A 14336-nucleotide genomic window follows, 5' to 3' on the forward strand; every position below is an offset into this window, starting at 1 on the left:
GCATGGCGGCCTCGCTCAGGCTGTCCCCTCCACGGGCCCCAGCTGCATGACCCCCCCGTCAGGGCTGTGCCCCACATCGGGGGGGGGCTGTGGGCAGCGGGTGTTCCAGGCAGCCCAGCGGCTCCGAGGGAGGGGCTGCGCCACTGCATAAGCACAGACCCGGCGAGGAAGAGGAAGGCTGCTGCCTCTTGGGGGGGCAAAAAGGGGGCACCCAGCACACAGGAGGAGAGGGGGGGGGGGGGGTGAGGAGTAAACAATGACATTTTGAGAAAAATAAGCAATACTTTAAAGGCTCTTCACAAATCTGAAGTCCGGAACTAACCTTTCCCCCGTTCCCTCCAGTGCCCTGCTGACATTTTGGGCTTGGGCTCCCATCAGCCTGAGGCAGCCAATGGTAAAAAATGATGGGTTGCTTTAGGAACATTAAGTGATACTGAGTACACCTGATTTGTCCATAAAATTCTAATTAAAACACTTGTTACAATTTAAGTTCAGTACATTTAGCCAGGTTGGAGCCAGTGCAGCGCAGGGCCACAAGGTTGGTGGCCTGTTTGCAGGGGAGGCCATATGAGGCGAGACGGAGGGAACTGGGTCTCTTCAGCCGGGAGGAGACTCAGAGGGGGTCTGTTGGCGACATCCAGGTATGTGAGGGGGTGTCACACGGAGGTGGGTAGAGACCGGTTCTCCCCTGCAGAGGAAGGCAGGACGCACCTCAACAGAGCAAAGCTCAGGAAGCCAAGGTTCAGTTTGGATGCCAGGAAGCACTTCCGGACAGTCACCCGAGGGTGTGGAATGGGCTTCCACACGAGGTGGTTGAGGCCCCATGGGTGCGGGTGTTCAAGGACAGGCTGGACGTGCACATGGTGGGCATGTCGTGAGCGGAGCCGGCTGGAGCCGGGGGTCAGACTAGATGGCCTGGGAGGCCCCTCCTGACTCGCTGTTTCTGTGTTCCATGTTTGCATTTGCTGTTGGCCCCATCCCCTCTGCATGGGTGGGGGACCCATTAGAATGGTCCGCCCCCAGGCGGTTTCCAGAGGGCTCTGGGGGAGCTCCCGGCTCATGTGGCTGCCACTCCCGGTGTTTTCAGCCCGGTGACCTAACCTAGCAAGAGCACCCCCAACCGCCTTCCGGCCTTCGAGGGTGCCGGCTCTCCCACCCAGTTGTGTGCCATCTGCAGATACCATCCTCGTCCCAACATTAATGAGAATCCTGAAGTGCACTGGGCCCAGGAGGGGCCCCCGCAGGACCCCCCTTGTTACCTCTCCTGGTGTGAGGAGCAGCCGGTGAGGAGCACTCGACTAGCCCCCTTCTGGCTGGCTGCTCAGCAGGATCTCATGGCACTTCGCCATATCATTTGCGGGTGTCCAGGTGCGGGTGGTTGGGGAGGTGTTGCCCGATCAAAACACGAAGCCGGGGTCGCCCGGCAGACCCGTTCTCGGCAGATCCGTCCCGCGTTACCTGCAGGGTGCCGGCGGGACGCTGCTCCCCCACCCGCTCTGGCACCTACAACCTCCCCTCATTGGGGGTCTCTCCTGGCCCGGGCAGGCCGGCTGCCGCCCTTTCCACGGCTCTGCGCCAGCCTCTTTCGGGGCACTGCCAGGGGCCGGACGGGCCTGGAACGATCTGTGGCCCCCTGGCAGGCGGTCGGGAGAGAAGAGCTGGCCGGCTAGAGGGGCGCCAGCTAAGAGGCCGGCCGCCTCCAGAAGGGCCCTCCAGGAGGGGTTCTCGAAGTATTCCTGGTTGGGGTTCCGTGACCTGCTCTGCACATGCTCAGGATCCGCTTCGCTGGTGCTGCTCCACTGGATGCACAGTGGGGAACAGAGAGCATCTGCCGGACCGTCTGCTGGGTGGAGGGTATGCAGTGGGAAGCCGGCTGAGGACCAGGAAGGCGGCGTCCGGAGGGGTGAGCCACCCAGGTGGGGGGGCTCCGCTCTTGCTCTCTTGCTCCCCCACCCCCGGTGCAGAGCCAGCAGCCTTCCTGAAAGCGAGGGGCCACGGGGAAGTGTCCGGTTTGGATTCGCCTCTCGGCTTTGGCAAAAGGATGTTCTGTTGACTGTGGAGTTTCAACCCAAGGCCTGCATTTCAAAGGCCTGCCCGGAGTTCTGGGACCCTGAGGAGGAGGGAAGGGGCTGGCTCATGACACTAGCCTGCCTCACATGGTTGTTGGTGTGAGAATAAAACAGAGAGGAAGACAACCAGGTAAACTGTCCCAGGTTCCTTGCAGGAGGGAGGCAGAGGCAATGAGCCGGTGAGGAGGCACGTTGCAAAGACCTGGGTCTGAGGTTGCAGGATCTGGACCACTGCAACTGCAAGCAGAGCGGCTGGCTTGCAAAGACACTGCCTGGTCCGACAACATGACCAGCCAAGGTGCTTCTCAACACCACTGATCCAGGGTGAGGAGGGACTGGGGGAACGGGGCATGTCCAGCCTTGAGGAGAGGAGGCTGAGGGGGGACAAGATCTCCCTCTAGCAGGACCTCCAGGGCTGCCACGAAGGGGAAGGTCACGATCCCCTCCTGCTGATGCCAGAGAGCAGGACACGGAATAACCAAGTCAAGCTGCGACAACCCAGGCTCAGGCTGGGCATCGGGAAACGCTTCCTCACGGCCAGAGCCACATGGCAGTGGCTCCAGCTGCCCGGAGCGGTGGGGGCTCCGCCACCCTGGAGACGCTCAAGGCGAGCCTGGGCAGTCCTCTGAGTGGGGTGGTGTGGCTTGGTGTCCGGCAAGGTTGCGGGGCTGGACCGGAGGGCCTTCACGCCCCCTTCCAACTCGACTGTTTCGTGATTCTGTGATTCCGTGGTGGGTCTGCCGTGTTTTCCAAGCCCAGTCATAGTATTTTCATCACAGTCAGTTTCATCTTTAGACACCGTGATAAGGCTTCTTCCATGGCTTCTCGGTGCCATCGCAGCTGGCAGTATTGCCTGAACCCAGGAGGGCGGTTTCCGAGTCGGGGGCAACGGCAGGAGATGCTCCGGCCATCCGGCCCGCGAGCGGACCAGCGTGGCCGAGGCAGGCGACCCAGGCAGGGACGGAGCCTCAGGCACGGGGCTGGCGGGAGGCCTGGAGTGGAGGACGGGAACCATGACGGAGGGGGAGCTGCTGAATCGACGCCGGGAGATCGCGGCTGGGAGGGAGTCCTCCACGTCACCACAGGGGCTGCCTATTGCGAGCGCCGCCACCAGACGTCGTCGGGGCCTCCTGGGCCTCCAGCCACCAGCACGGTTCCTGCAGCGCCACCAGCCTGAGCACTGAACCCCTCGGAGTGAGGACGGCCCCGGCCAGGGCAGGCAGGGGAGTCCCTGGCCCGCCAGGCCGCTGGTGCGGGACTCGCTCCGCCACGTACTGCGCATCGCTGACATTCGCCTCCCGGTCACCCACCAACCCTTCCCAACGGCTTCCGGAGGGCCCGAAACAGCCCCGGGGGCAGGGTGGTTCCCTGCAGCACTGCACAGGATCGATGCAGCTGGGGGTGAGGATCCCCCACGTGCAGCGTGCCCCATCCCCCGTCCAGCGCGCTGCCCAGGGATGCCACGAGGCCAGCCCCCTGTGTGCTGACTCCGAGCGCCATCCGCCACGCCAACGGCCATTCCCACAGTTGGGAGAGACCCTCGTGGAGGCCTCTGTGGGCCCCAAACCGCACAGTCTGCTCCGGGCCGCACAAACCGGAGCAAATCTGCAAACCCCGAGCGCACAGAGGGAGGAGATGCACGGTCCAGTCCTTCCGGCCGCCTGCGCCCACCACACGCGGACACGGAGCGGCAGCAAAGCCAGCCGGGGCTGCCCCACCGTTCCCAGCTGGCCCCCGTCCCAGGACGATGCCCGGCCACCCCGCTCCCTCCCCGGCGGCCTGGGCACGGACGGGCATACCTTGGTGCCGTGGTAGAAGTCGTCCACGCAGGTGGCGTTCATGAACGTCTGGTGGAAGTGCGTGCTGGTGTCGATGCCGCCCGGGATGACCAGCTTGCCCGTGGCGTCGATGACCTTGGCCCCGCCCGGGATCATGAGCTCGCGGCCCACCTGCTGGATGGCCCCGTTCTCGATGTACACGTCGGCCTCCACCGTGCAGTCGTCGTTCACGACCTTGCCCCCCTTGATGAGGATGCGCATCGTGGCCGCGTTGGCAAGCATGGCTCTGCAGCGGGCACAAGGGAAGGGCGGCCGCTGGAGAACCGCCGTCGTGGGCCCCCGGGCACAGGCGCAGCCCCTGCGCAGTGGGGGCTGCAGAGCCGTGGGGCAGCTGCCAAGACAGACGCAGCCCCCCGGCTGCCCGCTCGCTCTGGGGCCGGCACGCGCTCCAAGGCAGCCCTGCGGCCGCCGCCCCCAGGAATTCCCGGGGCCGCCGTGCCCCCCCCCCCCGCGGCCCGAAGCGGAAGGCGCATGGAAGGCTCCAGCCCGCCGAGGGGGGCGCGGGAAGCCGCATCTTTCTCGCGGTGCGGCTCACTCGCGGCAAGCGCATCGCCCTCCCCACGAGAGCTGGAACGCGCGCCTACTCCTGAATGACCCCAGGCCGGTTTTCAGCGAGGCGAAGCGGCCACAGCGGCTCCTCGCTGGGGCGGCACACGTGCTGCGCCCGGCCACCCGCCCCCCATGCCTCCCCTGCACGGAGCGCTCCCCTGAGCGCGCATCGCATCGCATCGCATCGCGCAGCAGCAGCAGCCACGTGCCTTGGCTCATGCCTGGGGTGCCTCCGCCGATACGGAGCCCAGAGGCAGCGCCTGCGGCAGCTCACGGGCGCCAGGAAATGCGGGCGCTGGCCTGCCCACCCGCCCCCCACACACGCGCGCGCACACAATATCCAGGCTTCCCGCCTTGCCTCCTTCCATGCTGCCGTGCCTTTTTCCTCCGGCACTCGGGGGGGGGGGGGCAAGGAAGACGCCTCGCTTCCAGCCCCTCCTCTCTGAATTCTGCCTTTGAAGCCAGAACGGCTCTGGGGGCCCGGAAGCGGCCCGTCCTTCGCCTTGTCTTGGGCTCCAAACTTCAACCCTCGCTGGCTCTATTCATCCTCACCCGTCTAAGCGACATGGGTGATAATTGCTCCGTGCTGAGTTTTGTGATTGAACACCTCTGTAAACTTGGGGGAGTGAGGCATCCCCGCTGAGCAGCCCCCAAGCCCCCAAGGCGGCAGGGATGCCCTGCCCGAGGGATTCCGGGAAGGGCGAGGGGGCTCTGTGAGAGGCAGACCTCAGACCTCAGCCGGGCGGCTCGAGAGCACAGCCTGGCACCAGAGTTGGCCGGGTGGCCGGCGTGTGCCTGAGGAATCGGCGAAGCGGGAGGGCATCGGAAACCCACACCCCCTTTTTATTCCAGAGCACGCAGTGGGTGGGGAAGGGTTCGCCAGCGGTGGTGGCGTGCGCAACGCGGGCAGCACTGGCGCTCCCGCCTGGGGCAGACGTGGTGCCACGAGGGCCCGTGCGGAGCAGCGGTGAGCGTGCGAGGCGAGGACTCGGGGGTCCTGAGCACTGGGCCCTGTTCAGCCGTGGGGCCACCGGGGCGACTCTGGGCCAGTCGTGGGCTCTCAGCCCAACCCGCCTCACAGGGGACAAGACTGAGAGCAGCAGCAGGAGAATACGCAAGCCGTCCTGAGTTTGGCGTAAGGTAGAAGAGGTCGGATATAAATCCAGTACACTAATCGGCCCAGCGCAGGGCACAGGAATGGGAGCCGGGCTGGGAGGGCTGGCCTGGGAGGGGAGTGGAGGGAGCGGGGCCCCTTCAGCCTGGAGAAAAGGAGGCTCCGAGGGGATCTTTTCGAGCATGGGTCCTCAAAGTACGGCTCGCGGGCTGGATCCAGCCTGCCGTGCCCCTTTATCCAGCCCGCCTTTTGGACTCCCCATGCCTGTGCCCTCTCCCGCAGCCTGTCAATGGGCCCGGCCTGCCCAAACCATCTGCAGCCTCACAGCGGGGGGGACGCCGGGCTCGCTTCCTGATGAGAAAGGCGGAGGAGGCCGGCACATGAGCGCCAGCCGCTGGCCACGGGACCCCGTGTGTTGGGATGGGGCCATGGGCCTGGGGCCACCGGCCAGCCTCTCCTGCAGCAGCCGGGAGGGAGGGAGGGAGGGAGCCGGCTCTGGGGAAGGGCAAAGCCCGCCCACCGCTTTCTCCGGGGCTCCTCTGGACGCGTCCCCCAAACGGCTGCAGCACTTCTGGCGAGCGCTTCAGAATATCGCCACGTCTCGCCCTCTGATAAAGCCACAAGCCGCTCCGTGCAGTGTGCTCCGCGCACACCTATCTGGAAAGCACGGAGAGCAGAGTCGTGGTGCAGGGAGCAGCCGTGGCACCGTCGGCTGTGGGGAGGCAGGCCTGGCGCCCACTCAGCCCCTGGGCACGCCAGAACCGACCCAGCCAAGAGGGCTGAAGCCGGGGCAGGACAGGGCGCCCCTCCGGGAGAGCAGGGCAGCTCCTCTGCTCAACGGGGCCTTTTGGGGAGCCCGCAGATCCTCACCACCCCTCAGTGCCCCGGGGGCTCGGCCAGGCCTCTTGCCGCCTCCCCGCCAGCAGCCCCCCACTCGGCCCGAAGGGCGGCCGTGCACGAGAGCCCCCGAGGCTGAGCATCCGGCGGGAGCAGCAGAAGGGGAGCGTCCTCGCCCCCACGGGGCACCGGGCGCCGTGCACTTCGGGGGCAGAGGCTGTGCCTCTTGCTCCCTGCAGGGCGCTCCCGAACCGTGGGCCCGGTGCCCAGAGGGAGCGCCACTGCGTGGGGCCGCCCGTGCCCTCTTGCCTGCCGGAGCACAGCTGCTCGCCGGAGGGCTGCTGCATTGCAGCAAAGACGAAAGTGCGTCTCTTAATGACGGGGCGGCCAGAGAAGGCGTAATGAGCAGAGCGGCTGACGGTCGCCGCCTCTTTGTCCCAAAGCCCCACGGGAAGCGCTGGGGGCTGCCAACAGCCAGGGACACGCCAGGACTGACGAGGGAGGGAGGGAGGGAGGGAGAGAGGGGAAGCACGGACCGTCACCCGGCGGCCCCGGGGGGGGGGGCTCCCACGTTTCGCCTCTCCGCTGCCACATGTGCAGGAACGTTCCTCGAGCGCTCCGAGGGGGCAGCGAGCGGCAGCTGGGACGCAGCCGTCTCCGGAGCCTTCACATCCATGGCAGAGCACGGCCAGGCAGTCAAGCTCATCCTCCCGCGGAGCAAAGGGCCAAGCCAGATGGGGGTCAGGGCCCGGGGGGGGGGGGCAGGCTCCCTCCTTCTCCGGGACAACGTCCGTGGCAATGGGATCTGTGCAGTAGGGACCCCCAAAAGGCAACCCGGGAAGCTTCAGGTGCAGCCTCCGCCAGCTCAGCCACCCCACCGCCTGGCACAGCTGGGCACCACATCTCCCGCTGAACTGAGGCGCCGGTGCCGGCCCCACCACCCCACACGCAACGATTGGCAGCCGCCCCACGTCTCGCTGCACCATCAGCAGAGGCCCCCCTCGCTGAACCACGAAGGCTGCACTGCCGCGGCTCTCCCCCATCCGGCTCCCCCGGCATGTGGGGCAGAAATCTGCAGCGATGCCCCGGAAGCAAGGCGGCCCCACTGCTGCCACAGCCCAGGCGGCCCCCGGGGCACGTGAGCAGTGCCACCTGCCAGCGCTGCCTTCCCTTCAGCCGCAGCTTCGCGACTCGCCAGGGGCTCACTGCCGGGAGGTGCTCTGGCCCGGTGCGTGGCCAGGCATCGGTTCCTCGGCCAGGCATGGGGGGCATCCTTCGGCATCCCGGCGAGGCACCGGCTGCCGCCCTGCCGGAGCGCTCGGCTATCCCGGCCTGTGGGGCTTCCTCCCCAGCCCAAGCCCCCGAGAACGGCCTTCGCTGCCCTTGCATTCCCGCAAAGGGCCTGCTTAAGACATGAGGCGCTGGCGCTCGCAGGGGCCACGTTCTTGTCCCCGAGCCCCCAGGGGCCCACCACCCCCCCCCTGCAGGCCCAGGGTGCCACCCTGGAACTGCCTCTCACCCAAGACGCCCTTGGGACCCGGCGGCACCCAAGAGCCCCTGCCTCCCCGGCCACCTCCTCCTCTGGCAATTGGGTGGTACGCCTGCATTTCTATCCCGCCCTTTCCTCTTATGAGGACCCCAAGGCAGCCTTCTTCGCTCCATCTCATCCTCACAACCACCCCACGAGGGAAGTCGGGCTAAGAGTGGACAACCGGCCCCAGGTCACCGGGGAGCCTCGTGGGGTCCCCCCGGCACTCACCACCACGACCCCCTGGAGCACGGAGGTGGCAGGGCAGAGGAAGCGAAGGCCGGTCAGGCCCGCCGGGCGACTTGCCCAGACCCCCCGGGGCGTCCAGCGCCCCACGGCAGCTGCCCTCGGGCGCGCTGCCTGCCCCAGCCGTGGGGTCCCCATCAGGGAGGGCAGGAGCCTTGCGGCATGACGGCGCTCCACCTGGGCAGAAAGCGGCCCTGCGGCTCGGGGGGGGGGTCTTCCCGCCATGCTGGCTGCCAAATGCCGGGGCCACAGAGCCCTCCTCCGGCCCCGGCAGCGCCACGAGCTGCCTGTTCCGCACAGGCCTTCGCGCAGCTCTGCCCGCCGTCCTCAGAGGCCACGCGAGAACTGCAGATCCCCCTTAGAGACCTGGAATCGGCAGGCCCGGCAGGCGGTTCAGCGGCTGTGGAGGGGGTCACTGCCACCCGGCACCGCTCCCACGCCTGCGCTCTGCCGGCCGTGCGGGTCCCCCGGCCCACGGCAGAACCACGCGGCCACTGCCCCGGCGGAACCAGCCTCGGCAACACGCGCCCCCGCGCCAAGCTGCATCGCGGTCGCGGGAAGCAGGCCACAGCCAGGCTCCCGAGGAACCGAGGCAGCTGCTGGAACAGCAGGCCGGACGGTCCAGCCAGCCCCCAGCATCGTCTGCCCTGAGGCGCAGCACAGAAAGCGGCCATCTCCACCGCCTGCGCCGGGGCCTTCGGGCTTCGAGGTGCCGGGGACTGAGCCGGGGAGCGGCTGCATGCGGGGCCACGGCCCCCCGCAGGAAAGCGGGCCCGAACCGTAACCGCCCGGAAATGGAGTCAGCCTCAGAAACACGCAAACTGGTCCAAGCAGCAGGGCAGCATCGTGCAGAAGCTTGGAAAGTCTCAGGGGCAGCAGGGGCCTCCCCGCTGCGGACGAGAGCGCAGGAAGCCCCCCGGCCAGAAGCGCAGGGCAGCCCGGCTCCTGCCTCCAGCCTCTACCAGCTCTCTCAAAAGATGCAGCAAGGCAGACTCCCTACAAAAGGACGAGCCAGTTTGTTAACGGCTCCGCCAGAGCTTCGCCAGAGCGCCAGAGAGAAGCCGTCCCGTAGACGTGTGGCCTCCCAGCTGCCACCCTCTGGAAGGAGGAGTCCCAGTTCTGACCTTGGAAATGTGCCCCACAGGGGGACCCCCCCCCCGCAGCTGGTGCAGGCAGATGCTCTGACTGCAGTTTCCAACCCCAGAGCTGGAGGTTTGGGGTCCCTGCGGGGGGCAGGAGGGGGGAGCAAGGCTCCGTCACAATGTGATGCATCCCAGAGAAAAGATTCAAGGCCTTTACAGGGCACCAGAAACACGGAGACGGCCTTCTCCCCACGACCTCTGACAGAGACCCCTAACGGTGACCAGTCTGCTGATCAAATTCGCAGACGACACTAAAACTGGGGCAGTGGCCACAACTGAGGAGCAGGTACTCCAGATCCAAAAGGATCTGGACAGATTATGGAAGTGGGCAGGAGACAACAGGATGGCGTTCAGTGTGGAGAAGTGCAAGGTCTTGCACTTGGGGCATAGGAATGGGTGTCACAAGTACAGGTTAGGGGACAGTTGCTGGAGAGCAGCACTTGTGAAAGGGACCTCGGGGGGCTGGTCGGCTGCAGGCTGAACATGAGTCAGCAGTGTGATGCGGTGGCCAAGAGGGCAAACGCCACCCTTGGTTGCATAGCCAGAAGTGTGGCTTCTAGATTGAGAGCGGTATTACTACCACTCTATACGACTCTGGTGCGCCCACAACTGGAGTATTGTGTTCACTTTTGGGCCCCTCATTACAGGAAGGATATAGCCAGGTTGGAGTCAGTGCAGCGCAGGGCCACAAGGTTGGTGGCCGGTTTGCAGGGGATGCCGTATGAGGCGAGACTGAGGGAACTGGGTCTCTCCAGCCTGGAGAAGAGGCGGCTCAGAGGGGATCTGTTGGCGACATGCAGGTATGTGAGGGGGTGTCACACGGAGGTGGGGAGAGACCTGTTCTCCCCTGCAGAGGAAGGCAGGACGCGCTCCAACGGAGCAAAGCTCAGGGAGCCAAGGTTCAATTTGAATGCCAGGAAGTATGTCCTAATGGTGAGGACCCCGAGGGAGTGGAATGGGCTTCCCCGGGAGGTGGCTGAGGCCCCATCGGTGAGGGTGTTCAAGGACAGGCTGGACGTGCACATGGTGGGCATGTCATGAGCGGAGCCAGCTGGAGCCGGGGGTCAGACCTGGGAGGCCCTCCTGACTCGCTCTGTTTCCGTAATCGGCAGTGTTCGGAGGGCTCCGGGCAACCGCACGGAGCTGCACTGTAATGAAGCCCCAGGGCTTCTAGGCGCCCCTGTTCCACGTGACGCACTGCGCACACAAGTATCCCTCAGTCAGGACTGCTCAGCAGCTGCAGGGCAAAGGAGCCCACGGCACCCCTCTGAGCGGAGCCCCAGGCCGCCAGCGCCAGGCATGCCGTCCCGCACCTCCATCCGTTCCGCAAGAATGCAAGCAATCTTGCGGGGAGAGCCAAGCGCTCTCCTGCCCAAGCAGGCCCTCCTGTCCCCTTCGCCTTCTCTTCCCGAGGCTGAACGTGTCCACTTCTCTCAGTCTCCCCTCAGAGAGCTTTGCCTCCCGGGCCTGGATCACCGTCGCCACCCTCCTCTGGACCCTTCCTAGGTTTTCTCTGTCTGGACACAGGACTCCAGGTGGGCCTGACTAGTGCCTTTGGCTAGTTTGCTAATCAGGATGTCATGGAGCACTTTGTCGAAGGCTTTGCTCAGAGCCAGGTGGGTGCTGCTCACAGGGTTCCCACAGTCCATTTGGGAGGTTGCCCAGTCCAAAAATGGCATTAGTCTGGCAGGATTTGTTCATGAGAAATCCATGTTCGCTTCTAGTCATCACTGCATTGTCTTCTGGGTGTTTGGAGACTGTTCACGTAATAATGTGCTCTAGAATTTTTTCAGAGACTAATGTCAGCCTAACTGGTCTACCGTTCCCAGGTTCAGCTTTTCCCCTTTCTTGTAGATAAGGACAACATTCGCCCTTCTCCCGTCCTCTGGCACTCCTCCGGTCTTCCATGAATTCTCAAAAATGATGGACAGTGATTCTGAGAGTTCTTCTTTATGCCTCTGGGATGCAGTTCATCGGGCCCTGGAGATGTGAACTCGTTTAGCCGAGCTGGAAGATCCTTGACCCCGTGCCTGCCCGTCTTGGGCTGCCCTCCTGCCCCTTCAGCCTGCACTGCACCCCCACCAGGAAGGCTGCAGCTCTTCCTTCGGGAAAAGACGGAGCCAGAGTAGGAACTGAGCGCTTCTGCCTTGGCCATCCGTCGCCGTCTGTTCCCCTCGCTCCATCCACGGCGAGGGCCTGACGCCCCTCTCTTTCGTGTGTCTTCTGCTTCGGTCCAGCTTGAAGCAGGCCCTCTAGCTCCCCTTCGAGCCTCAGTTCACCCGTCCCTTTAGCCCTCCTGACGTCATTCCAGCCGCTCCTTGCTGCTTGCTTGCATTTTTCCTTTGTAACCCGGTCTTCCTCTCACATCCCATACATGTCCTTTTTTCGCTTTCAGATTCTCCTTTGGCTTTTTGGGAACCTCTTGGCTTTTTGTGATCCTGTTCTGTTGTCTACTACTTTCTTCCTTGTTGGAATTGTGTGCAGTTGTGCCGTACACATTTCTTTTTTAAGGATATCCCACCTCTCTTGGATTTCGTTTCCCTTTACAGTGGCTTGCCAGGGAACCTTGTTTATTATTGCCCTGAATTCGCTAAAGTTGGCTTTTTTGAAATCCAGGGTGCACGTTTAGCTACACTGAGTTTTAGCTTCCTTTATTATTGGGATAATAATTGAGAAGAGATAAGAATGCCTTCTTAAATGAACAGTGCAAAGAAATAGAAGAAAACAATAAAATAGGGAACACTAGAGATCTCTTCAAGAAAATTGGAGATATGAAGGGAACTTCTCATGCAAAGATGGGCATGATAAAGGACCAAAATGGCAGGGACCTAACAGAGGCAGAAGAGATCAAGAAGAGGTGGCAAGATTACACAGAGGAACTAGGCAAGAAAGAGCTTAACGTCCCTGATAACCACCATGATGGGGTGGTCGCTGACCTCGAGCCAGACGTCCTGGAATGTGAAGTCAAATGGGCCTTAGGAAGTCTGAGCAAGAACAAAGCTAGTGGAGGTGACAGTATTCCAGCCGAGCTATTCAAAATTCTAAAAGACGATGCAGTAAAAGTGCTACACTCAATAAGCCAGCAAACTTGAAAAACTCAACAGTGGCCACAGGATTGGAAAAGGTCAGTTTATATTCCGATTCCAAAGAAGGGCAATGCCAAAGAATGCTCAAACTACCGCACCATTGCGCTCATTTCACATGCTAGAAAAGTTATGCTCAAAATCCTACAAGCTAGGCTCCAGCAGTATGTGGACCGAGAACTACCAGAAGTACAGGCAGGGTTTCGAAGAGGGAGAGGAACTAGAGATCAAATTGCCAACATACGCTGGATCATGGAGAAAGCTAGGGAGTTCCAGAAAAACATCTACTTCTGCTTAATTGACTATGCTAAAGACTTCGATTCTGTGGATCACAGCCAACTGTAGCAAGTTCTTCAAGAGATGGGAGTACAAGACCATCTTATTTGTCTGAGAAACCTATATGTGGGTCAAGAAGCAACAGTGAGAACTGGACACGGAACCACTGATTGGTTCAAAATTGAGAAAGGAGTTCGGCAAGGCTGTATACTGTCGCCCTGCCTATTTAACTTATATGCAGAGCACCTCATGAGAAAGGCGGGCCTAGTTGAATCACCAGTTGGAAGTAAGATTGCTGGGAGAAATATCAACAACCTCAGATATGCAGACGATACCACTCTCATGGCAGAAAGTGAAGAGGAACTAAAGAGCCTCTTGATGCAGGTGAAGGAGGAGAGCGCAAAAGCTGGCTTGAAACTCAACATTAAGAAAACTAAGATCATGGCATCCGGTCCTCTCACTTCCTGGCAAATAGATGGGAAAGAAATGGAAGTAGTGACAGATTTTATTTTCCTGGGCTCCAAGATCACCGCAGACGGGGACTGCAGCCAAGAAATTAAAAGACGCTCCTGTGGAGGAAAGCTATGGCAAATCTAGACAGCATACTAAAAAGCAGAGACATCACCCTGCCAATAAAAGTGCGTATAGTCAAGGCTATGGTTTTCCCAGTTGCAATGTATGGCTGTGAAAGCTGGACCATAAGGAAGGCTGAGCGCCGAAGGATTGGGGCCTCTGAATTGTGGTGCTGGAGGAGACTCCTGCAAGTCCCTTGGACTGCAAGGCGATCAAACTGGTCAGTCCTAGAGGGGATCAACCCTGACTGCTCTTTAGAAGGCCAGATCCTGAAGCTGAAGCTCAAATACTTTGGCCAGCTAATGAGAAGGAAGGACTCCCTGGAGAAGAGCCTGATGCTGGGAACAATAGATGGCAAAGGAGACGGGGAGGGCAGAGGATGAGGGGGCTGGATGGGGTCACTAAAGCAGTTGGTGTGAGCTTAGGTGGACTCTGGGGGATGGTGGAGGACAGGAGGGTTGTCCATGGGGTCGCGATGGGTCAGACACGACTTTGCGACTAACAGCACCACCATTACTGAGAATCCGAGCGAGGCACAGCCTCCTTCCGCCCGAGTCCCGTAGCTGTTGCTTTGTCCATTATGTCTCTCCTGCTGGTCAATATCAGGTCGAGCGAAACCCCTGCTCTTGTTCCGGCTTCCACTTTCTGCTGGAGGAAGTTATCAGCAAACACGTTAGGAACCTCCTGAAGGAGCCCTAACTCTCGCACTTGGGAGAGTTTGACTCCCAGCAGATACCAGGAGAACCGAAGTTTCCCATAACAATAACGAAGGACGCCTTCCCATATGCAGACTCGTTCGCAATTCCAATTCTTCCACTGTTAACAGGAAAATCCTACAATTCTTTTGCAGTGGTTATTTTTCCCTTTAATGGGAGCCGGAGTTCTGCCCTTGCCCTTTCTTCCCGCTTTCCTCAGCAGGCATTCCGAGTCATTGCCGCTTTCTCCCAGAAAGATGGTCTAATCTGCATCTCTTAAATCAGTGATGTGCCTTCCACCAATTTCCACGCTCCTTCCTCTGGCCCTGATCCAGCTTTCCTTACACGTCCTGTGTAGAGACTGAGTAGATATGGGGACAAAACGC

The 14336-nt window shown here is 61.8% G+C and overlaps 1 protein-coding gene across 1 annotated transcript in view; it reads right to left on the reverse strand.

The window, feature by feature from the left end:
- DPYSL5 (dihydropyrimidinase like 5) overlaps positions 1-4129 on the reverse strand; it is a 19108-nt gene extending 14979 nt beyond the window's left edge. Inside the window, exon 1 of the mRNA XM_044421092.1 lies at positions 3869-4129. Coding sequence (XP_044277027.1) covers positions 3869-4129 — 261 coding nt within the window. The remainder of the gene's footprint in view (positions 1-3868) is intronic.
- Positions 4130-14336: the final 10207 nt, after the last annotated feature.

This window comes from Varanus komodoensis, unplaced genomic scaffold (genome assembly GCF_004798865.1).
Source record: "Varanus komodoensis strain SLA01 unplaced genomic scaffold, ASM479886v1 scaffold114, whole genome shotgun sequence".
In the NCBI taxonomy this organism is placed as follows: domain Eukaryota; kingdom Metazoa; phylum Chordata; class Lepidosauria; order Squamata; family Varanidae; genus Varanus; species Varanus komodoensis.